Source organism: Symphalangus syndactylus, chromosome 13 (genome assembly GCF_028878055.3).
Source record: "Symphalangus syndactylus isolate Jambi chromosome 13, NHGRI_mSymSyn1-v2.1_pri, whole genome shotgun sequence".
In the NCBI taxonomy this organism is placed as follows: Eukaryota; Metazoa; Chordata; class Mammalia; order Primates; family Hylobatidae; genus Symphalangus; species Symphalangus syndactylus.
In genome coordinates this window covers 39,471,079-39,496,384 of record NC_072435.2, presented here as the reverse complement: position 1 = coordinate 39,496,384, position 25,306 = coordinate 39,471,079, and the positions used below count along the sequence as shown (strand labels likewise).

At 49.9% G+C, this 25,306-nt stretch overlaps 1 protein-coding gene across 4 annotated transcripts in view; it reads left to right on the top strand.

The window, feature by feature from the left end:
* The window catches only part of CACNA1A (calcium voltage-gated channel subunit alpha1 A), a 308,974-nt gene that overhangs the window by 227,464 nt on the left and 56,204 nt on the right, over window positions 1-25,306 (top strand). For all 4 annotated transcript variants that reach the window (XM_055235695.2, XM_055235696.2, XM_055235694.2 and 1 more), the window contains exons 22-27: window positions 575-704; window positions 6,869-6,928; window positions 8,035-8,141; window positions 21,369-21,468; window positions 22,581-22,741; window positions 24,446-24,583. In XM_055235695.2, coding sequence (XP_055091670.1) covers window positions 575-704; window positions 6,869-6,928; window positions 8,035-8,141; window positions 21,369-21,468; window positions 22,581-22,741; window positions 24,446-24,583 — 696 coding nt within the window. The remainder of the gene's footprint in view (window positions 1-574; window positions 705-6,868; window positions 6,929-8,034; window positions 8,142-21,368; window positions 21,469-22,580; window positions 22,742-24,445; window positions 24,584-25,306) is intronic.

The following is a 25,306-nucleotide window of genomic DNA, read 5'->3' as shown; positions in this document are numbered from 1 at the left end:
TCATAATTTCAATAACTAACTTTTTGGAGCCCCCATCATGAGCCTGGCATAAATTAACTCTTGGGTCTCACAGTTTTGTGAAGTAAGCACTAGTATTATGGCTATTTTACAGATGAGGGCACCAAGGCACAGAGGGGACAAGTAACTTGCCCAAGGTCACACAGCTAATTTTTAAAAAGAAAGAAAGAAATCTACTTAACCCATAGATTCACAATATTGTTTGACCCTGGGACATTTAATATCGAAAAGCCTTTTTATCTCCTACAGAATTAAGGACCGTATTTCTTCAACCTAGCTTGGGGATCAAGATACTTCAAGAGGGTCGTTTGGGAGTGATAGGAACTTTGCTAAACAGGGCATGTGAATGTCTTCTCTCACCGAGGTCCCCTCTGCCTTCTTGGGGTTCCAGGACCCAGAGAGGGCCCCCACCGGGAGGAGCTTAATAGTTTGTCGTGTATGAGGCCTTGGGGGTTGGAGATCTCAGGTAGTGGTAGGTAACATGAGATTATGGAAGAAAAGGGTTTGTGAGCATGTGGTCTGAGTGGACCTCTGCACGCCCACCTGTCTCCAACAGCCTTCGCCGCCTGTGCCATTACATCCTGAACCTGCGCTACTTTGAGATGTGCATCCTCATGGTCATTGCCATGAGCAGCATCGCCCTGGCCGCCGAGGACCCTGTGCAGCCCAACGCACCTCGGAACAACGTGAGTCCCACAGAGCACGCCCCTTCCTAGCCTGGCTGTTCTGCCTCAGGCCACTTTCTCCTGCATCCAAAATGCTCATAGGTAGGGTGGGATGTTGGCATCACCCCTAGGCATAGCCCTTATGGCTGCTGGTTGAGAGGGGAAACTCTGTTTCCTTGCGGATGCTCTTGGGAGCAAGACATTCCTTGAGGCAGTTTCTCTGTGAGCCTGGTGGGGAGGAGGTGACCCAGAGTGACTAGGGCTGAAAATTGCTGGATTCTCTAATGGAGGCGTGAGACTAGCAGGATATGGATGTTGCACATTCTCTACATGGAATAGGGGGGTTACTGGGGCAGGGGCGGTGCTCAGAGGTGGTCCCCTCCGCAGTAGACGTTTCCCTTTGGACACGAAGCTTTGAAAGAAACAACTGTTTGGCTCAGAAACACAGCCTAAGCTTTTGGTTTTTATGAAAGCAAGCCCCTTTGCGGATAGTGGGTCTCTTGACAACCCCTGTTAATTGAGCACTTGCTGTGTCCCAGGAAGAAATTCAGCATGCAGTATCTCATTTAATCCTCACAATGCGCCCCCACAACCCCCTGCCCAGGCATCCCCATTTGACAGATGGGAAAACTGAGGCTCAGGGGAATGAGAGAGTGGTAAGTGGCCTGTCCAGGGTCACACAGCAGAATTCCAACTCTGCATCCCCCTAAGCTCCCACTGCTTGCCCCAACTGTCTGCATTTACTAATCACCTACTGTATGCCACATATGGGTGTGCATAGCCCCTTTGAGTCCTGACAAGCAGGAATGAGTGCATGCTTGTGGTTGAGATGGGGAAACTGAGGCACCAACAGGCAAGGGCGTGCCTCAGCCATGGGCTGCGGGCAGAGGCTTGACCCCAGGGCCTGGTAGATGGTGGAATGGTGGCTCCTGTTTCCCTCCCCAGCTCCCTCCCTCATCCCTTATCTCCCAGCCCAGAGCCAAAAAAGTGTGTTTTCTGCTGGTCCAAGGCTCTGCTACCCTGGCTAAGGAGGTTAGGACCCAGGCAAAGCTGGCGAGCCCCATCCCTCAAGCCCGCCCACAGCTTACCATGCACTTTCCCTTCCTTCCCAGGCCTGGCAGGCCCCCCTGGGGACCCGATGGGGGAGATGGAAGGAAATAATTAGAACGCAGCTCCCGGAGGAAGCTAGAGCCAGTGCCCAGCCTCCTCAGAGTCCGCTTAGTTGCTTCCCGCAGCCTGGTTTTCCCCAGAGGCCTCCAGCAGCCAGGCGTAGGGAGTGGGTGTCCCAGGAGGGGTCCACAAACCCCCTACTGACTCGAGGAGGCTGGAGAAGGCGTTGCCTTTGGCAGGGAGGGCACAGGCATGGATGATCCAGGGGGCACGGCAGCTCCCAGGGCTGAAGGGAATCTAGGCAGCACTCAGACCAGGCCCCAGGGAGTGTTTGCAAAGAGCGTTCAGCTCCCCGGCCCCCTCCCTCGTCCATCTCGCAGTCGAAACTTCTCTACAAGAACACTGTGGCCCCATAACGTTCACACCACGCAACCACCATCCAGGGCAAGAAATAGAACAAAAACGCCCCACACGGCATGTGCCTCCTCGGTCCCCCACCCCCACCGCCTTCTTTCCCTCTAGAGCTGCTGGGGACACTGTCTGGAGACATTTTTGGTTGTCACGACAGGAGGGGGGAGGTGCTCCTGGCATCTGGTGGGTGGAGGCCAGGGATGCTGCTCAGCACCCGCCGATGCACAGGATGGGCCCCACTCTAGAGAATGATCCAGCCCCAAATGTCCACAGAGCCCAGCTTGAGAAACCCTGCCTTACAGGTAACCACGACCCCAGCTTCTGGAATGAGCGTTTTCGGCTTCTCTCTTTTTCCCACCTGCACAGGCTTTTTTTTATTTTTTATTTTTTTTAAGAGACAGTGTCTCTCTCTGTCGCCCAGGTTGGAGTGCAGTAACGTGATCATGGCTCACTGCAGCCTCAACGTCCCGGGCTCAAGCAATCCTCCCACCTCAGCCCCCCAGGTAGCTAGGACCACAGGCATGCACCACCATACCCAGCTAATTTTTAAATTCTTGTAGAAACGGGGCCTCGCTATGTTGCCAGGCTGGTCTCAAACTCTTGACATCAAGCAGTCCTCCCTCCTCAGATTCCCAGAGCTCTGGAATTACAGGCATGAGCCACCGCACTGGCCAGTTCTTAAAAACTAGAATTTATGTTTGCTCTTCTGTAACATTCAATAAATGAGACACTTCTATGCATCCCTTTGTCACCCAACATTGTATTTGCACTAAATGAGTACATGTTGGTGTTGCAGGATTGACGGCTTTTTTTTTTTTTTTTTTTTTTTTTTTTGAGATGGAGTCTTGCTCTGTCACCCAGGCCGGAGTGCAGTGGTGCAATCTTGGCTCACCACAACCTCCGTCTCCCGGGTTTAAGCAATTCTCCCGCCTCAGCCTCCGGAGTAGCTGGGACTACAGGCAGGTGCCACCACGCCTGGCTAATTTTTGTATTTTTAGTAGAGACGGGGTTTCACCATGTTGGCCAGGCTGGTCTCAAACTCCTGACCTCAAGTGATCCGCCCGCCTTGGCCTCCCAAAGTGCTGGGATTACAGGCATGAGCCACCACGCCCGGCCAATGGGAGTTCTTTATGATGCTGTTTTCAGATTTACTGTGTGGAATGGGATGTATTATCCATCCCCTGTTGACAGATGTTTGGGTTGTTTCTAAGTGTGAATACTGTCCCCGTGCCACACCCCTCAACATGTTTCCTGAGTCACCTGGACAAGAATTTCTCCAGGAGGCCAGATGCAGTAGCTCACGCCTATAATCCCAGCATTTTGAGAGGCCAAGGTGGGAGCATTGCTTGAGGCCAGGAGTTCGAGACCAGCTTGGGCAACATAATGAGATCCCCCACCTCTACCAAAAAAAAATAATTTTTTTTTTTAATTAACCGAGCATGGTGGTGCGCACCTGTGGTCCAAGCCACTTGGGAGGCTGAGGTGGGAGGATCACTTGGGTCTGGAAGGTCGAGGATGTAGTGATCCATGTTCATACCACTGCACTCCAACCTGGGTGACAGAGCGAGACCCTGTCTCAATAAATAAGAATTCCTCCAGGGTATAAACCAAAAGCGAAGTTTCTAGAGCATATAATTTGCAAGTGGTTGGCCTCAGTAAATGCAGCTTGAATGTTTATTGAACAATAAACACAGTGACCCTTTGGGAGGCCAAGGCGGGTGGATCACCTGAGGTCAGGAGTTTGAGACCAGCCTGGCCAACATGGTGAAACCCCGTCTCTACCAAAAATACAAAAATTAGCTGGGCGTGGTGACACACAACTGTAATCCCAGCTACTCGGGAGGCTGAGACACAAGAATCGCTTGAACCCAGGAGGTAGAGGTTGCAGTGAGCCAAGATGGCGTCACTGCACTCCAGCCTTGGTGACAGAGCGAGACCCTGTCTCAAAAATATATATAAGTAAATAAAAATAAACATAGTGGGCTGGGCACCGTGGCTCACACCTGTAATCCCAGCACTTTGGGAGGCCAAGGTGGGTAGATCACGTGAGGTCAGGAGTTCGAGACCAGACTGGCCAATATGGTAAAACCTGGTCTCTACTAAAAATACAAAAATTAGCTGGGCATGGTAGCATGCGCCTGTAATCCCAGATACTTGGGAGGCTGAGGCAGAAGAATTGCTTGAACCCGGGAGGCAGAGGTTCCAGTAAGCCAAGATTGTGCCACTGCACTCGAGCCTGGGTGACAGAGCGAGACACTATCTCAAAAAAAAATTAAAAAATAAATGAACGCAGTGGCCCTTGCACCAGTAGCTCGTGGGAACTCCTGTTCTTCCACATCCTTGTCAACACTTGGTACTGTTGACTGTTTCATTTGGCCGATCTGCTGGGTGTGGAGTGAGATCTTACTGGGGTTGTGCTTGGCATTTCCCTGTAATGAATGAGATCAAGCACTTTCTTGGATTAGACTGAACCACAGGAAATAACATTTGCAAATAGATGAAAAAGATCTAAATATTAGGAATACTTGAACCTAATTTATTGGTCTTTTGATTTCCTCTTGCACACCTAATTAAGAGCTCTAGAATTAAATTCACCTGACCCCCATGGCTTGCCCTTTCCCAACTCCCTCTCTTCCTTCTTTCCTTCCATTCATTCCTTTAGTAAGTATTTAATAAGCAACTACTATGTGCCAGGTACTGAGCTAGCCAGGGAGGATTACAGGGTACAAGACAGTCCCTGCACTCCCAGAGCCCACAAACCACCAGGCCTTTGACCAGGCTGTACCCACTGCCTCGTGCACCTGAAATGCTCTCCCACCACCATCCCCTCTGCCCACCCAGGTCTTTCAAGCCAATCCCCTTGCACCAGCCCCTCCCTCCAGGAAGTCACCTCACCCTGACCCCGGGCACTCTGGTCTCTGATTCCTCTTCAAGCACCACATATAACAGGAATATAAGTTATAACCACACAGATCACAGAGCCCAGCTCCTCCAGGACCCAGTACAGCCCCAACTGTTTATGCATTCATTCAACAAACATTTCTTGAGCACCTACTGTATTCCTGACCCTATATTATAAGCTGGAGACGCCATGGTGACAGACAGACATCCCTGTCCTTGTGGGGCTGACATTTGGGTGGCAGAGATGGACAATGAGATTATCAGTAACTACAACAAATGTTCAGGGAGTGATAAGTGGCCGAAGGCGTGGCGGGCAGAGGGAAAGAGAGACTTCGTAAAGGGGATCTCAAGCACCAGGAGATGGAATTTAAACAGCCGGTCAGGGGAGTCCTCACTGGGAAAGTGTTATTTGAGCTAAGTCATAAAGGAGGAGAAAGAGGGAATCAAATGGGATGTGGGGAAAAGCATTCCAGAGAGACAGAACAGCCCATGCAAAGGCCCTGAGGTGGGAGCATCTTGGGGGACAAGAGCAAGTGAGCAAGGGAGAGAATGAGAGGAAGTGAGGGCAGGGAGCTGAATGGTCAGATCGTGCAGGGGCTTGAGGGCCTCGGGGAGGACTTTGACTTTTATCCCTGAATGAGGTGGGAGCCACGGAGGGTTGTAAGCAGAGGAAGGATGTGCCTGACTTCTTGGGTGTTCACAGCGCCCTCTGGTGGCCATGTTCAGTAATGCTCGGCCCTTGCAGCTTCTGGGTGGATCTGATTTTTTTTTTTTTTTTTTTTTTTTTAGACAGTCTCTGTCTCCCAGGCTGGAGTGCAGTGGCACGATCTCGGCTCACTGCAACCTCCGCCTCCCACGTTCAAGTGATTGTCACGCCTTGGCCTCCCAAGTAGCTGGAATTACAGGCACATGCCACCATGCCCAGCTAATTTTTTATATTTCTAGTATTTTTATATTTTTAGTATTTATATTTTTAGTAGACACGGGGTTCTGCCATTTAGTTAGGCTGGTCTCGAACTCCTGATCTCAAGTGATCTGCCTGCCTCAGCCTCCCAAAGTGCTGGGATTACAGGCTGGAGCCACCATGCCCAGCCAGTGTCCACCCCCTGTACCTAGTACCAGCCAGACACTGTGCCAGCACACCTTCATCTTCAGGCCTGGGTGACACCAGAGGTGTGCTATGGTGTGTCCTGGAGAGGGGCTGGGCCAGAGGACGTTGCTCGTCCAGGTGGAAACATTGGGCCTGGGGAGAGGGACAGGAAGAATCAACCTACCCTGGCAGGGGCCTGGCCTTGAAACAGGAAGAGATGCCGTGGCAGGAGGTTGGCCCGTGTTTAAAAAACCGTGTAGCAACTATTTCTCGCCCAGGATGCCCAGGAAAGCAAGGGTACTGGGGGATTAGATCCATCACCAAGAGGGATACAGTCAGCCCTGAACTTCTCTGGGGCCGCTTCTAATCCACTATAGGGCTTGGGGCAAATTTTAAAAGGCACCCGTCCCGTGGGTTAGCGAACCGGCCTAGTACAGTGATTTTTTTGTTAGGATTTGCTGCCATCTGCTGGACAATTTTATTCACAACATACACATCTGCAGTATGAAAAGAGATGGGAGGGGCCCTTGTGCAGTGCACGCCCTGCCCAACTGTATATAGCAGCTGTGTTTCCTCTTCTGGGTAGAGACTCTGCGAGGCGATCGTTAGTTTTACTGGGGCTCTGCTGGAAAAGGCCAGTGATCCACTGCTCTCTTGCTTTTATCCCCTACAGGTGCTGCGATATTTCGACTACGTTTTTACAGGCGTCTTTACCTTTGAGATGGTGATCAAGGTGCGTGCAGATTATAAGTGAGAACACACGGTAATTTTTTTTTTAAAGCAAGTGCAGGGCTGGGCACAGTGGATTGTGCCTGTAATCCCAGCACTTTGGGAGGCCAAGGCGGGCAGATTACTTGAGATCAGGAGTTTCAGGCCAGCCTGGCCAACGTAGTGAAACCCCATCTCTACTAAAAATACAAAAATTAGCCAGGCATTGTGGCTCACGCCTGTAGTCCCAGCTACTCAGGAGGCTGAGGCAGGAGAATCACTTGAACCCTAGGCTGCAATGAGCCGATGTGGAGGCTGCAGTGAGCCGAGATCATGCCACTGCATTCCAGCCTGGGTGACACAGTGAGACTCTGTCAAAAAAAAAAAAAGAGCCGGGGTTCCAGGAGATCCTGAGCCTGCAAGAATGCCCCCCTCAAGAGGATGAGTCTCCCAGAGGATTAGAAATGCCTGGTGTGTCTGAAGAGCAGCAGGGAAGCTGGTGTGGCTGGGTGGAGTGAGAGAAGAGCGGGGAAACGAAGGACAGAGAGATGAGTGGGGAGGTGAGGGGGCACCTGGTGCAGGGGATCACAGAGAGGGCTCTTCGGCTCTTACTTTGAGTGAGGTGAGGGCCAGAGAGGGTTCTGAGCAGAGGAGGGACTTGACCCAGGTGTTCACAGGTGCCCTCTGGCATCTGTGGGAAGCCAGAGGACCTGTAAGCAGGTGATCACACTGGTCCCCATGGGCGATGATGGGGACAGGATCAGGCTGGTGACCAAAGAAGAGGTGAGAAGTGGACAGATTCTTGGAAGGTTCTGGAAATAGAGCCAGTGAGTTTTGCTGATAGAGCCACCAATGAGGGATTTGGGACAAAGAGGCATCAAAGGGGATCCCAAAGTTTGGATCTAAGAGCCGTCAAGCCAGAGCTGGCTTCCATCAGGCAAAGGGGGGGCCGCCTCATGGGGCAGGGGCTCCCCACTCCTCCCCGGAGTCGTCTGGCCACTGCCCATCCCTGCAAGATGAGGTGGCCTCATTGGCTTCCCTGCCTCTCCCCAAGAGGCTAGAGAGTGGGTGGCAGCACCCCAGGGTGGGGATCAGGTGGGGGTTCTGAGCACCGTCTCTTCTCCCCCACAGATGATTGACCTGGGGCTCGTCCTGCATCAGGGTGCCTACTTCCGTGACCTCTGGAATATTCTTGACTTCATAGTGGTCAGTGGGGCCCTGGTAGCCTTTGCCTTCACGTAAGTCTCCTCGCGAGGCCTCCTCTTGCCTCTTTTCCCCCAACCCCCAGCCTGGGGCCACCCATCGGATTACAGGACGTGTTCTCAGGGTCTAGGGATGGGGTGTGTGGGCTCTGGGGACGTGGGAGATATCAGCATGCCACCAGGAAGAGCTTTGATTGGCTTTTTGCATGATGTCCATGGAGGAAGAAGGAGAAGGGACCCCCCTCCTGCCAACCTTCTACCTCCTCACACAGCAACGGGCCTCAGCCACATCACTGACCCTTTGCTGTGTGGCTTCCCGTAGACTAGCCTCGCCGGAACATCTCATCCCCCTACTGCTCCACAAGCGCCGCCCAAACCGTTGTCTCTTTGGAAAGTCCCTAAAGAGACAATCAGGAAATGAATGTGCATGAGAATTCTGACCCCCTCCCTATGCCTGAAGGCCCCGTAGTTGTAGACCTGGTGACTTCCTTTGTGTGTCTTTCACTTTTCCTGGCAGTCCTAGGATTCTCTGCCCTCTGAAAGGCCATATGTCATCATGCAGCTCCAAGATGGCGCCCCAGTTGTAGGCAGTCATCTCAGGGTGGCACCCAAGCACTTAGTAGTCATCCCAAGATGGCATCCAAGTTCTGGGTGGCCATTCCAAGATGGCCCCTGAGTTCTGAGCTATCATTCCAAGATGGCCTCTGAATTTGGGGTGGTCATTCTTAGATGGTCCCTGAGTTCCAAGGTGACCTTCAAGTTCTGGGTAGCCATTCCAGGATGGCCCCCAAGCTCTGGGTGGCTATTCCAAGATGGCCCCAAGTTCTAGGCAACCATTGCAAAATGGCCCCTGAGTTCCAGGGTGGCCCCCAAGTTCTGGGCAACCATTCCCAGGTGGCATCCAAGTTCTGGGTGACTATTCCAAGATGGCCTCTGAGTTCTGGGCTACCATGCTAAGATGGCCTCTGGATTCTTGGTGGCCATTCTTACATGGTCCCTGAGTTCCAAGGTGGCCTTCAAGTTCTGGGTAGCCATTCCAAGATGGTCCCCAAGTCCTAGATGGCTATTCCAAGATGACCCCCAAGTTCTGGGCAGCCATCTCAAGGTGGCATCCTAGTTCTGGGTAACCATTCCAAAATGGCATCCAATTTCTAGGGCAACCATTTCAAAATGGCCCCCAAGTTCTGGGTGACTATTTCAAGATGGTACCCAACAGGTGAGTGGCCATTAGCCCTCAGGGCCCTGATAGCAGACTTAGCAGTACATTCCTGAAGTTGTAGACATTTGGAGCAGAATGAAAAATATCTAATCAGTCTTTAATCTAGAAACAAATCTTGGGGACTCTGGCTGTGCCCATCATGGTGAATCATTCCCTGAAAGGTTTTGAAAGGATCTTGACCCACTCACTCCCATAGTGAGAAAATCAGGGGCTTCCTCCTGTGCCTCCGCCTCCAGTCTCCTTCCTCAGCCGATCTGGAGGGGCCCTTGAATGGTCTCCCTCACCAAACAATGAAGACTTGGTTTGTCAGGAGGGCCAAAATGGTGGCCCATTTCCAGTTGAAGGGCTATAAAGTAGGCCACACTTAGATTCTTCTCTGGGAACACAATGAGGTCAAGTCGTGTTAGAACAAAAAATCTCCAGAGTTTCTGGATGCCTCAGAGCTGGAGATGTGTCATGAAGGTTGGGAGGCTGATTATACTTCTTTCTCTTTCTCTTTCACTCCTTCCTCCTCTTTCTTTCTTCTCTCTTTTTGTTCACTTACTCTTCTTTTCTTTTTCTCTTTCCTCCTCTCCCTCCCCACCTCCTTCCCTCTCCCCAAAGCTTTTCAGTGTCTATTTGACTGCTAGAGCAATGCACGGTGGCTTACACCTGCAATCCCAGCACTTTGGGAGGCTGAGACAGGCAGATTGCTTGAGCCCAGGAGACCAAGACCAGCCTGGGTAACATAGGGAGACCCCATCTCTAAAAAAAAAACAATTAGCCAGGCATGGTAGTATGCCTGTAGTAGCAGCGACACGGGAGGCTGAGGTGGGAGAATTGCTTGAGCCCAGGAGGTTCACGGCTGCAGTGAGCCGAAATCACACCACTGCACCCCAGTCTGGGGAACACAGGAAGAACTTGTCTCAAAAAAATAAAAAGTTTAAAAAATTAAAAATCAATGAATTTGCTATTTAGAATATTATGCTTTATATGGTTACTGAATAATTTTAATAGTGATGAGTACAAAAAAAACAGGTTTAGCAAGCTGTTCTGTAGGTTAAAAAGTAAATAAATAAATAAATAAATAAATAAAACAAAATACAATGCACATCAAATGAGGGGACAAAGATTGTGACAAATAAAACAAGGAGTCCATGTCTTTAAAATATGAAAAGCAGTTACAAATCAATAAGAAACACTACTCCTCAATAGATAAATGGGCAAAAGACATAAACAGAAATCTGATAGAATGCTGGCAACTAGTAAAAATGGAGGGAAATCAACCCGTGGAATTCAGAGAAATGTAAAATAAAAACCAGATACAATTTGTTCCCTATCACTGTTCCTGCCACCGCCCCCCCTCCACAAAAAATGATTTTTTTAGCTAATAAACAGCATATATAAGAATGTATTATAATAGGCTGGGCACAGTGGCTCATGCCTGTAACCCTAGCATTTTGGGAGGCCAAGGGAGGGGGATCATCTGAGGTCAGGAGTTCGAGACCAGCCTGGCCAACATGACGAAACCCTGTCTCTACTAAAAATACAAAAATTAGCCAGGCATGGTGATGGACGCCTGTAATCCCAGCTACCCAGGTGGCTAAGGCAGGAGAATTGCTTGGACCCAGGAGACAGAGACTGCAGTGACCTGAGATCGTGCCACTGCACTCCAGCCTGGGTGAGAGAGCAAGATTTTGTCTCAAAAAAAAAAAAAAAAAACAAAAAAACAGGAATGTATTATAATAAAATATACTTTTCTCCCCCTCCATCACCTATTTAAGCAGGTCCTTCAAGGTATCAGGTAGACATCAAACTATGAGAAAATTTAAATCCTGAAAAGCCAAAATGTTTTACCACCCTCAGCCTGGAATGAATCCTTCTCCTATGGAAATAACCTAAGGGTTTCTCCACCCCTCTCTGCCTCTCACCCCCTTCCCTCCCTCTCCCCTGCTTTTCTTTCTCCCTCCTTCTCTTCCTCCTTTCCCCTCTCTTCCCTCTCTCTTCTTCCCTCTCTCTGTCTCTTTCTGTGTGTCTCTCTCCTTTTTCCCTCTGCTTGCTTTCTCCTTTTACCCCCTCTCAGTTTCTATCTTTTTATTTTCCTCTTTCGCTCTCTCTCTCATCCTCTCTTTCTCTCTCACTCCCTGCACTGTTGATGACCCTGGCCTATGTCCTTGGGTGATGTGAGCCTCCCCTGGACCATGTAGCTTGGAGAAAGCTGACCCTCTGTCATCGGTCTGGCAACAGGGACTTGGCCCCCCTCCCCTGCATTCTGATGAGGAATGGTATTCAGACACGGGCCGATCCCAGGACACAGGAGGACATGCTCAGGCAGGCACCCCTGCCCCTTTCCTCTGGGGCAGGGTCTGCCCAGCAGCCTCCAAGATTCCTAGGGCTCAAGAGGTGGCAGGTAGCTCAGGGGACGAGGGCAGGTAGTGGGGTGAATATGTCAGTCATATCCACCTGTCCACACACAATGATTACCTTGGCCACCTGTGCCCAGGGGAGTGGGTCTTATCCTGTGAATCCTCCCAGTGACCACCACTGAGTGTGGCACAGATAAATGGTACCAAGCCCAAGCTGTTCAGGTCTCCAATGTCACTTTCCTCTCAGACCTCTGTTGTAGCTGACATACTTTAATGCTGAGGAGGGCCGGGCACAGTGGTTCATGCCTGTAATCCCAGCACTTTGGGGGGGCCAAGGCAGATGGATCACCTGGGATCAGGAATTCAAGACTAGCCTGGGCAACATGGTGAAACCCCATCTCTACTAAAAATACAAAAATTAGCCAAGTGTGATAGCAGGTGCCTGTAATCCCGCTACTCGTTTGGCTGAGGCAGAAGAATTGCTTGAACCTGGGAAGTGGAGGTCGCAGTGAGCCAAGACTGCACCACTGCACTCCAGCCGGGGCAACAGAGCAAGATTCCGTCTCAAAAAAAAAAAAAATGCTGAGGAGGTGACTGTCCCACCTCCATCCTCCAAGTTGACTGTCACAATTTAGGGAGGGGAATGACCTACACGGGGCCCAGGGGCAAGCCTTTCAAGGTACAACATGCTGTTTCTAGGTTCTCTGGAGGTACAATTAGCCTCCTCTTTTAAACAAAGCTAATCTGCAAGAGCGAACCAAAAATTCTTTTCCACCAGAGATCAATTAGCAGAATGAGCCGGGTGCAGTGGCTCACACCTGTAATCCCAGCACTTAAGGAGGCCAAGGCAGGTGGATCACTTGAGGTCAGGGGTTCAAGACCAGCGTGGCCAACATGGTGAAACCCCATCTCTACTAAAAATACAAAAACTAGCTGAGTGTGATGGGGAGGGCTTGTAGTCCCAGCTACTTGGGAGGGTGAGGCAGGAGAATTGCTTGAACCCAGGAGGTGGAGGTTGCAGTGAGCCAAGATTGTGCCACTGCACTCCAGCCTGGGTGACAGAGCGAGATTCCATCTCCAAAAAAAAAAAAAAAAATAGCAGAATGATTCTTTTGGGGAGTTGATTTTTTTTTTAATTTCTGAGTTTTCTTTTTAAATATCAAGTTATACAAGGGCATTCAAAATTGGCCTACAACTCACAGGAATTTGGCAGCCTGTTTGCAGAGTCAAGCTTTTACATTGTTCTCATGAAATTGGTACAGGCATAAAGCCACCCTTCACTCTTGAAAATCCATTTTGAATGTTGTTGTTGTTGTTTTAATTCTTATGAAAGAAAAGGATCTGGATAGGGATTTCAGGCCATCCTGTCAACCCTGGCAGGCTTGTAGATCATGCAGGAACTGGGAGGTGTGAGATTTTGCCAGTGGGATCCTGGCAAGTGCCTGGGACTCTCCCAGGGTTTGGACGAGCCGACGGACATGAGTCCAACAGGGAGCATCTTTATATCATGGCCGGAGGGATGAGAGAGGAGACCCTCAAACCTCACCCCTACCACACCCTCCCCACCCCACTGTCAAGAGTCCATCTGGTGCTGCCGTTCCTCCCCCAGGGCAGGGCTGCAGGCCCAGCACAGCTGGCCAGGTGCCTTGATCAAGCCATTCCTGCACACCTAAGAGCCAAACTGCTAGAAAAGCAGAATAGGAGCTGCTACTCGAGTTACTGCTTTTTTCCCCAAAAGGTTTTGGAATCTTCTCCCGGTTACAGGTTTCTGGCCTCTTTTGCCTGAGAAGGTCTCTCACCCTATGAGGACTTTGCTAATTATTGTCTTTCCGTGTTATCGGATGGTTGGCACATTGGGAGGAGCATGGGATGCTCTGAGGTTCTCAGCCTGAGTGCTGAACTCCCTACCTCCACCCCCGCCCCAAGTCCTCTGCTTCTTTCCTTTCTGGTCTTTTAACTTGCTCTGTCTGTCCTGTGTGCATATCCCCTCACAGACAAGGCTGAGAGCCCCACAAGTATTAGATTGACCTTATTGTTTTAAGAAATTGTCCCTCCGGGTCTGTTTGATTTCTCTTTAGATGTGCAAGCCCTTTAGCCTCTCTGTGCCTCAGTTTTTCCCATCTAAATGAGGAAACTGCAGCCCACAGGGACTGTGGAGGGAAGTAAGTCCGACGGGATCACTGAGGTTGGGTTCGGCTGTCAGATGCTGCCCATCTCCCAGCCCTGAATACGGAGGCTCACAGTGAGCAGAATGATGCTCAGCAGCCTGGCCAACCTGGGTTCTTTGAGGCCTGGCAGGGCTGCAAGATCCAGGGGAAGGGAGTAGGGGAAGGGAGCATAAGGTTATTCCCTTCCTTGTTGAAAGGAACCTTGCTGTTCTAGCCTGTTGGGATCAAAGCAAGAATTCCTCCCCCAGTGCTGTGATTGTGGCCCCGTCTCCAATATGGGAAAAAACTATCCCTGTGGTCCCACCAAGGGATGTGTTGAAGCTCTCCTGAAGGTGTCCACCCCTCCTGCACCTCACCCAAATATCTGTGTGTGTGTGTGTGTGTGTGTGTGTCCTGCTGAATTCACTGACTGTGTCCCTTGTATCCATGCGTCCACCATAAACACCCCATTTCATGAGCCATCACACATGGTATCACGCTCTGTGCCCATGCATCGGGGCAGCCAACTGACATTTCTCAGCAGCTGGCGGATCATGATCCTGCCCTCACTGCCAAGAGTCCATCTGGCGTGGCTGTTCTTCCCCCAAAGGCAGGACTGCAGCTGGCAGAGCACCTTGATCAAGCTGCTCCTGCATACCCAGGAGCCAAACTGTCAGGAAGCCAAAGATGGAGCCCTCAGGCTGCTATCTTTTGATCCTCATCTTCAAAACAGCCCCCACCCCTGAAGGCATTATTTTTCTTGTGTATGATGAAATGGAAAGAAGATTAGAGTGCAAGATACCCACACCTGGGTTTGAATCTCAGTCTGTCTTCCCAGCTGTGTGCCTGCCCTTGGGCAGGTCACTCTTTTTCTCTAGGCCTCAGCTTCCTCATCCAGAAAATGGGCATAATGGTGCTGTCTTCCCATAGGCAAATGCAGTGATGTTCGGAAGACTCCCATATTAAACCTAAAGTCAGCAGATTAGGCAAAAATCACTGTCACTGAAAACTCCCTCAATCATCCATAAAGAAGCTGGGTGTGGTGGCTGTCACCTGTAGTCCCAGCTACTTGGGAGGCTAAGGTGGGAGAATCACTTGAGCCAGGGAGTTCAAGGGTGCAGTAAGCTATGATTGTGCTACTGCACTCCAGCCTGGGCGACAGAGCAAGACCACATCTCTAAAATTATTTTTAAGGCCGGGTGCAGTGGCTCACACCTGTAATCCCAGCACTTGGAAGGCTGAGGCAGGTGGATCACAAGGTCAAGAGACCGAGACCATCCTGGCCAACACGGTGAAACCCCGTCTTTACTAAAAATACAAAAATTAGCTGGGCATGGCGGCACGCACCTGTAGTCCCAGCTACTTGGGAGGCTGAGGCAGGAGAATCACTTGAACCTGGGAGCCGGAGGTTGCAGTGAGCCGAGATTGCACCACTGAACTCCAGCCTGGCAACAAAGTGAGAATCCATCAAAAAAAAAAAAAGTAGAATCTATATGATTCTACGTATGCAATAATTCCTAGATACACTGAGTTTGAGAACCCCAAGTCAGACTACAGGAAAAGGAGATGAGGGGGTGTAGAGGAGAATCCACTGGGAATATTTGTAGACATTTAAACCATTCTGTGTTTTAAAAAATATCACGGCCGGGCACGGTGGCTCACGCCTGTAATCCCAGCACTTTGGGAGGCCAAGGTGGGCGGATCACGAGGTCAAGAGATAGAGACCATCCTGGCTAACACGGTGAAACCCCATCTCTACTAAAAATACAAAAAAAATTAGCTGGGCGTGGTGGCGGGCGCCTGTAGTCCCAGCACTCGGGAGGCTGAGGAAGGAGAATGGCATGAACCTGGGAGGCGGAGCTTGCAGTGAGCCGAGATCTTGCCACTGCACTCCAGCCTAGGCGATAGAGCGAGACTCCGTCTCAAAAAAAAAAAAAAAATCACTAACTTCCAAAGGGGTCGTGGATGAAAATTCCATAGAGTGCTTGGCGACAGGGTTTCCGCCATTCTAATGGTGGTCAAGTCTTTCTAACCTGGATCTCCAGTCATTGTTGAAGGCTCCTATGAGCCCTAAGGCTGATTCCAGCGAATCATGAGAGGACCAGCTGCTAGGTGCTCATAGCTTTCTCCAGGCCCGCATTTGCTTAGAGGGTTTCAGAGTTGCTTCTAATTCCATCCCAAGTCAGAACTCTTTGCTGACCCCTCCTTCATAAAGAGCAAAGCCAAGGCCATAGCTATTGTTAATCAAACATCAGAATTCCACAGACCTGGGTTGGTTGGTTGGTGGGTTGGTTGGTTGCTTGGTTGGTTGTTTGTTTTAAGAGACAGAGTCTTGCCCAGGATGTAGTGGCTCACACTTGTAATCCCAGCGCTCTGGGAGGCCTAGGCAGAAGGATCACTTGAGCCCAGGAGTTTGAGACCAGCCTGGGCAACATAACGAGACCCCCGTCTCTACAAAAAATGGAAAAATGTGCCTGTATTTCCAGCTACTTGAGAGGCTAAGGTGGGAGAATCACCTGAGCCCCGGAGGTTGAGGCTACAGTGAGCCAAGATCTCGCTACTGCACTCCAGCCTGGGCAACAGAGGGAGACCCTGCCTCAAAATAAAAGGAGAGAAAGAGAGAGACAGGGTCTCCCTATGTTGCCCAGGCTGGTCTCGAACTTCTGGCCTCAAGCAATCTTCCCAACTTGTCCTCCCAAAGTGCTGGGATTATAGCTGTGAGTCACTGCACCCAGTCTGGGCCTGTTTTGCAGATGAGGATAACGAGAGGCAGAGTCAGGATTCAAACCCAGGTCCCCTCACCTTCAAAGCTCACAACCTGTTAGACATTCTAAATCCTTGCAGCTCCACAACGCCTGGAGAAGAGGGGTTTCTCCGGCTCTTGGCAGTGACTTTCCGTGGTGAATTCACCTTCGGTAACTGACAGCTTTGCAGCTGTCCTGCTACCTGGAAACTTGGCTTTCTTAGGTGCTTTCTTGGGCAGTGCCAGGTACCTGCCAAGGGCGGGGGACTGAATGGAGGTGGGGGCGGCTTCCCGACGGAAGGATGGACATTAACCAGCACCGTGAGCCTGAGGCTCCCCCAACTGGTGCCTGGGTGGGACTCGGGGGTTTTCAGGAGTGCGTATGTGTACGTGCGTGTTCTGTGTTCTTTTTTCTGAGGCCACTTACGATCTGTCTCTCCCTCCGATGCCACATCACCAGGAGCAGTACACGGTAAAGTCTCTCTCTCTCTCTCTCTCTCTCTCTCACATATTCTGTCTCTCGTGATCTGTCCCCTGGTGCAGCCTCGTTAGTTCTGGGCCTGTTTCTGTGGCCTTGTGTCCTTGCCGCCGCTGTCCTGTCGCTTCAAATGACCAGAAATCACTCCCCGGGAAGGAAGTATCCCAAAGGGTCTTGCCAATGCCTCCGCCCATGCCCCACCAGTTCTTGCAGAGAACAGAAGGGGCAGAGGTTCAGTTTCAATAGGCAAGCTGGGTGGAGCAGTTATCGGAAGCAATGAAAGTGGGCCAGACATGGTGGCTCACGCCTCTAATCCCAGCATTTTGGGAGGCCGAGGCGGGTAGATCACTTGAGGTCAGGAGTTTGAGACCAGCCTGTCCAACATGGTGAAACCCCATCTCTACTAAAAATACAAAAAATTATCTGGGCATGGTGGTGCACACCTGTAATCCCAGCTACATAGGAAGCTGAGGCAGGAGAATCACTTAAAACTGGGAGGCGGAGGTTGCAATGAGCTGAGATCGCACTGCTGCACTCCAGCCTGGGCGACAGAGTGAGACTCTGTCTCAAAAAAATATATAAAATAAATTAAATGATAAAAAAATAAAATGGCCATGGAATCGTTTTCAGATGAGGAGATGCAGAACGCCCATGGAGACATGCTCCCAAATGTCACTTGTTTGGGACATCAAGATTTTAGCCAGTTCCATGTGCAACCTGGATGTACAGTTCCTTGACATTTTGTTTCTATCAACATGTATTCTAAACTTCAATTTCAAAAGGAAACTTTAGCCAGGTGCAGTGGTGCATGCCTGCAGTCCCAGCCATTTGGGAGGCTGAGACTGAAGGATCACTTGAGCCCAGGAGTTGGAGGCTGCGGTGAGCTATGATCGCACCACTGCACTCCACCCTGAGACTCCATCTCTTTAATTTAAAAAAAAAAAAAAAAAAAGGAAACTATATTATCCACTTACAACCAGCATTGCTAACCTAAGATAAATCTGCAACTGCAAAAGTAAATGTAGTCCAGACGTGGTGGCTCACACCTATAATCCCAGCACTTTGGAAGGCTGAGGCGGGTGGATCACTTGAGGTCGGGAGTTCGAGACCGGCCTGACCAACATGGAGAAACCCCGTCTCTACTAAAAATACAAAATTAGCCGGACATGATGGCGCATGCCTGTAATCCCAGCTATTCGGGAGGCTGAGGCAAAAGAATCGCTTGAACCCGGGAGGCAGAGGCTGCCGTGAGCTGAGATCACGCCATTCACTCCAGCCTGGGCAACAAGAGAGAAATGCCATCTCAAAAAAAAAAAAAAAAAGTAAATCTAACAGAAATCAGACAATGTTGTTGCCTTCAAGCTGGGCTCTTTGTTAAAAGGAAAATGACTAAGTGTTAGGGAGGTGTTAAAGGGCCTATTAGCATCTACCTGAGGCTTTCTCACAAAAGCGGAACGTCTGAAAGATACGTGGAAAAGAAACTTAAAGTATAATAAAAAAAAAAAGAAAGAAAAAGGAATGATTATGTCCCTCTGAGATCCAATTATTTAATCTGTGCCCCTGTTCTGCCTAAAATTATCTCAGTGACTGTCCAACGTGTGTCTCACACTTGGGGGCACAGCCTTGAGATGATAATGATGATGTTGGTTTTAAAAAGAAAAAAAATGTTCAGAGTGCTGAATCCTGGAGTCTATCTCTGCCTAGCAGGCTAAAATACAATTATCTTCTTTGTTCCCTGAAAAACGAAAAAATGGAGTCCTTTAAAAAGCAAATGGTGTGAAGAATGTTTTTGCATTGGATACTGAGACACATCGTGATGGGGGTCTCTGGGGCAGCTCTGCTCGTGACCTGGGAGGTCACTGTAGGGAGATGTTTTCTAGGTGTCCTCCCCACCCAAAGACTTCAGCCGGAGGCATTCACATGTCCTGAGACCACACGCCAGGCTCAGGCTAGGGGCTGGGACAAGAATCAAGATTAAAGGGGAAATGACCAGGCATGGTGGCTCATGCCTGTAATCCCAGCACTTTGGGAGTCAAGGCCGGTGGATTACTTGAGGTCAGGAGTTCGAGACCAGCCTGGCCAACACGGTGAAACCCTGTCTCTACTGAAAATACAAAAATTAGCCAGGTGTGGTGACTCACGCCTGTAGTCCCAGCTATTCGGGAGGCTGAGGCAGGAGAGTCGCTTGAACCTGGGAGGCAGAGGTTGCAGTAAGCCGAGATCATGCCACTGCACTCCAGCCTGGGCAATAGAGCAAGACTCCATCTCAAAAAAAAAAAAAAAAAAAAAAAAAGATTAAAGGGAAAATGAACACAGAGAAGAGTAGATTACACTGTAAGCCTTTGAAGAGTTTTCTGTCTAAAACCAGAGACCGAAGAAACAAACAAAGATTAACTCTGAAACAGCACGTAGGCAATCAGGAAGTGCTGTCAGAGGGAGCAACATGTAATTTGGGCTTTGAGGACCGGGTAGTTCTGTGACTGGAGAAGTGGAGGAAGGGCATTTCTAGCAGTGGGAACAGTATATGCGTAAGCGGATGGAGGCAAAAGAATGTGGCTGGGGCTTGAGCTATGTAGCCATAAATGGGAATGCAAAGATGAAGGTAAGTTGGACTAGATTTTCAAGAGCCTTGAATGCCATGCCTAGAAGTTTGCACTTGCTCTTCTGAGAATTCAGGTGCTCCGGAAGAATTCTGAGCAAGAGAAAGGGTGACATGGTCATTGGCTTTGGCCACTGTGTGCATAAAACATGGAAGAAGAGGCAGGGAATGAGGAGCAAGTTGGGAGACAGGTGAGGGGGGATGGCACCCAGGAACGGATGGCGGGATGTTAAGGAAGATGACCCACTGGGGATGGGGATAGAGGGCAGGCAGTTGAACATGACTCTCAGGTTTCTGGTGTGGACAACTGGATGGGTCATGAGTGCCATGAACCACAAGCTATTCATGGTCCCACTCAATACCCTCCTCTTGTGGGGCCTGAGTCATGGTTGGCCAAGGGTGTCATGGCATCTCTGGGGTCTGCATTGCTAAGCTCAGTTCCAACAGACCTTGGACTGAACTTCTGTGCATCCTCTCTGGCAAAGATGGGCTCAGAGACCCTTGGAGCAATGCAGCAGAGACCATGGCAGCAGCCACATCAGCATCTGAAAGGAGCGGCACCCGGTTATTTTCCCTCCTGCAGGCTCAGGGAATGTGGTGGGGGAGGGGAGATTTGGTATAAGGGCCACTTTAAGCATCTTCCAGAATCTTATTGGAAGGGGGAGAAAATCCCATATTTTTAAGAGCCCACTGATACCACCTTTAAAAAGAATACACAGGGGGCCAGGTGCAGTGGGCCTGTAATCCCAACACTTTGGGAGGCCAACGTGGGTGGGTCACCTGAGGTCAGGAGTTCAAGACCAGCCTGGCCAACGTGGTGAAGCCCCATCTCTACTAAAAATACAGAAGTTAGCTGGGCATGGTGGCGTGCACCTGTAGTCCCAGCTACTTGGAGAGGCTGAGGCAAGAGAATCACTTGAACCTGGGAGGTGGAGGTTGCAGTGAGCCAAGATCATGCCATTGCACTCCAGCCTGGGCAACAAGAGTGAAACTCCATCTCAAAAAAAAAAAAAAAAAAAAAGAATACATAGGGGACCACTAAACTTCTAGACCAAGGGCTTTTTTGAAAATAGCTGTGACCAGGTGCAGTGGTTCACACCTGTAATCCCAGCACTTTGGGAGGGTGAGGAGGGCAGATCACTTGAGCTCAGGAGTTTGAAACCAGCCTGGGCAACATGGTGAAACCTCATCTCTACAAAAAAGACAAAACAATTAGCCAGGCACAGTGGCGTGTGCCTGTAGTCCCAGCTACTTGGGAGGCTGAGGTGAGAGGATGGCTTTAGCCCAGGAGGCGGAGGTTGCAGTGAGCCGAGATCGTGCCACTGCACTCCAGCCTTGGTGACAGAGCCAGACCCTGTCTCAAAAAAAAAAAAAAGAAAGAAAGAAAAGAAAAGAAAAGCTGTGCAGAAATGGGGGTGGGGAATCAGCCAACCCCCTTGTGCTGGGTCTCAGGGACACCCAATACAGCTGCTCAGGCCCAGCCAGATGGCAAAGGGCCCTCAACCAACCCTGGGACCAGAACCACAAAAAGCTACCTACTTACTGGCTCCTGAGCCCAAGCTTAACAGGTGAAATGGACCACTGTTCACCAGGAAGGGCAGAGCTGTGCCAAGCTCACCCCAGACTTCCAGGCCTGGGAGGGTAGGGTCCCATGGAGCTGTGGGCTGCCCCCTACCCAACCTGACCTCTGCTTCCTCTCTTCCCTTCTCCCCACCCTAACATTCCTCCACAGTGGCAATAGCAAAGGAAAAGACATCAACACGATTAAATCCCTCCGAGTCCTCCGGGTGCTACGACCTCTTAAAACCATCAAGCGGCTGCCAAAGCTCAAGGTGAGATTGGGAGATGGTGGGGTGGGGTGGGGGGGACTGTCAGGGTTATCATGTACAGTTGAGCACGTTGCACACTGCTCAAGGACAACACATTAAAGGAGGTGCTGATAACATCCTAGCCATCATATATGGGTATTTGTATTATTACAACTTCCCAGCAGATGGCAGTAAAGTGAGTTGACCTAAAATAATCTGTGTATTATGGCAATTTTTCTTTAGATGAAATGTCTCAGGGTTAAGATCCCTTTTCCTAATTCGCATGAAGGCATCATATGGATTTAAAAGGGTATAACCATGATCTGGGAAGCAGGAACTAGATTTCTTGTTCCATAAAATTTTGACTTTTCATCTACCTATTCTAGGCTCTAATATCTCCCATTCCAAAATAGCATGAACCAGCATTTCCCAAAAGCCTGTCATTCAAAAAAAAAAATTGAAGGAAATCCAGTCATTAGAGCACCCACTTTCAGTGTATGCTTCACCTGGGGGTCCCCAGAATTATCTCTTATGTAATACATTTCTTTAAATCAAGTCACACCTGTAATCCCCGCATTTTGGAAGACCGCGGCAGGAGTGTTGCTTGAGCCCAGGAGAATGAGACCAGCCTGGGCAACATAGTTAGACTCTGTCTCTACTAAAAATTAAAGACAGAAAACAGATACTGTTATGGAAATCTAACCAAATATGGCTGCCTGCCCAGGGCTTTGCGCATTGACAACTGCTCTTTCTTGGTTAAAGAGGGAAAGTGTCAATGGTAAGTGTTAACATAGTAGCAACTAAGTAAAAATTTCTCCTTCACTCAAAACGATTGAGAGAGTTGGGAAAGAAGTAACTTTGTTACGTTGTTTTTCTGTGTTGGGCTCCTGTATCACCTAAAAGCATCTCTGGTATCCCATTTGGGAGTTTTAGATCCATAGAATGCCAGCATTGAGCCCAACTCCTCCAACACTTATTTCTGAAAGCTGGGGGGACCTTACCCTAGTGACTTGACTTATGACCTTGCCTGTAAAACGGGAATGATCATGGCAGTATTTTGGTATTATGGGCCACTGGAGGCAGAAGGTTGGGCAGGTCCCCAGCCCCTCATGCTGTCTGTCAACCCCACCCCACAGGCTGTGTTTGACTGTGTGGTGAACTCGCTTAAAAACGTCTTCAACATCCTCATCGTCTACATGCTATTCATGTTCATCTTCGCCGTGGTGGCTGTGCAGCTCTTCAAGGGGAAATTCTTCCACTGCACTGACGAGTCCAAGGAGTTTGAGAAAGATTGTCGGTGGGTCTCCACTTTCCAGCACATTCCCATTGAAACTGGCAGGTGGGCAGGGGGGAAGTGGCTAGAGGCATTGGCCACTTGGGCTCAGAGACTGGAGAAGTGATGAGCCTTGGGAGTGACTCAGTTGCAACCAGCTTGGATCTTGGGTAGAAAGAAAACCGGTTTTAGAATTTGAGTCACCACCCATAGCCACAGAATGAGTCATAAGCAAATTGCTTGACCTTTCAGCCACCACCTTTGTCATGTGAGGGATATTAATACACATCCACAGTTCCTTACTTGAAATCGTTACAGGCAGATGTGTTTCAAAGTTGAGAATATTTTGAGATTTTAGAAAGGTTGGACTGTGTACATCCCATGTCGGTCATGACACCCTCAGCTGGGTCTAAGGCAGCCCTCTAATCAAACACAATATTTCTGCCATAAAATGTGTAACTATTTACATCAAATGGGGTAAATAACAAGTATAAAGAGCTTCATGTCCAATCAGATCAGGTTTCATTACCAAATAAGTTAGGTAAGAGGCCAGGTGCAGTGGCTCACACCTGTAATTCCAACACTTTGGGAGGCTGAGGTGGGAGGATCACTTGAGGCCAGGAGTTGGAGACCAGGTTGGGCAACATAATGAGAGCTCATCCCTACAAAATAAATTTTAAAAGTTAGCAGGGCATGGTAGCACACACCTGTAGTCCCAGCTACCCAGGAGGCTGAGGCAGGGGGATTGTTTAAACACAGGAGTCCAAGGCTGCAATGCATTATGATGGTACCACTGCACTCCAGCCTGCATGACAGAGTGAGACCCTGCCTCTCAAAAATATATACATATAGACCGGGTGCAGTGGCTCCTGCTTGTAATCTCAGCACTTTGGGAGGCCGAGGCAGGCGGATCACGAGGTCAGGAGATCGAGACCATCCTGGCTAACACGGCGAAACCCTGTCTCTACTAAAAATACAAAAAACTAGCTGGGCATGGTGGCAGATGCCTGTAGTCCCAGCTACTTGGGAGGCTGAGGCAGGAGAATGGCGTGAACCCAGGAGGCGGAGCTTGCAGTGAGCCCAGATTGGGCCACTGTACTTCCACCTGGGCAACAGAGCCAGACTCTGTCTCAAAAAAAAAAAAAAAAATCTATCTATCTATCTATGTGTGTGTGTGTGTGTGTGTGTATAGTGATATTGTTACCAGTGTAAAGTGGCATTTTGCAACACGTGGTAGCCTGTTGTTATCTTGATGGCTATTTATTGAAATTAGGAGGATGCCAGATGTCTAGATAGGAGTCTGGAACTAACCCTTGTTTCCTGCCTTGAAAACAAGTAGCAACCTCCCTTAGCCTGATGAACCTGTAAATGTCCCCTATGTCTCTCTGCCTCCTCCTAAACTCCCTCCACCCCACCCCCAGCAAGCCTGAGGCTCTCACCCTGAGGACTAGAAGTTATCACGTTGGAAGAGAGTGCTGGACCCTGGGTCAGCTCTCCCACCAGGAGTAAGGTTGTGCCATCACCCATGGATTTATCTCGAAGTAGATGCACACGTAATCCCCCATGAAGCACAGGGACACATGGTGGCAGGATGGGGAGTCACTGCTTCCCAGACAGTCTAGGCTGGTGGACCCCTCTTCCTTTCCCTCCCCCGTCTCTGATAACCAAAGACAAATGCAAGACAGCCCCTCTTTCCCGTTTACTAACAGTCCCCACTCTCTGTGGCAGAGGCAAATACCTCCTCTACGAGAAGAATGAGGTGAAGGCGCGAGATCGGGAGTGGAAGAAGTATGAATTCCATTACGACAATGTGCTGTGGGCTCTGCTGACCCTCTTCACCGTGTCCACAGGAGAAGGCTGGCCACAGTAAGTGGCCCGAGTGCAAATCTACCCAGGAGGAGCCCCGGGGAGCAGGAGGATAAAGGGCCTGAGAGTTTAGCGATAAGAAAGGTCTTGGCCGGGCACGGTGGCTCAAGCCTGTGGTCCCAGCTACTTTGGGAGGCCGAGGTGGGCGGATCATGAGGTCAGGAGTTCGAGACCATCCTGGCCAACATAGTGAAACCCTGTCTCTACTAAAAATACAAAAAAAAAAAAAATTAGCAGGGCTTGGTGGCGGGCGCCTGTAGTCCCAGCTACTCAGGAGGCTGAGGCAGGAGAATGGCGTGAACCCGGGAGGCGGAGCTTGCAGTGAGCCGCGATAGTGCCACTGCACTCCAGCCTGGGGGACAGAGCCAGACTCTGTCTCAAAAAAAAAAAAAGAAAAAAAAAGAAAGAAAGAAAGGTCTTGCAGGCTGGGCATGGTGGCTCACGCCTATAATCCCAACAATTTAGGATGCCAAGGCAGGTGTATCACTTGAGGCCAGGAGTTTGAGATCAGCCTGGCCAACATGGCAAAACTCCATCTCTACTAAAAATACAAAAAAAAAAAAAAAAACTGCCAGGCATGGTGGCTCACACCTGTGGTCCCAGCTACTCGGGAGGCTGAGACACGAGAATCACTTGAACCCAGGAGGCAGAGGTTGCAGTGTGCCGAGATTGCGCCACTGCACTTCATCCTGAGTGACAGAGCAAGACTATGGCCTCCCCACC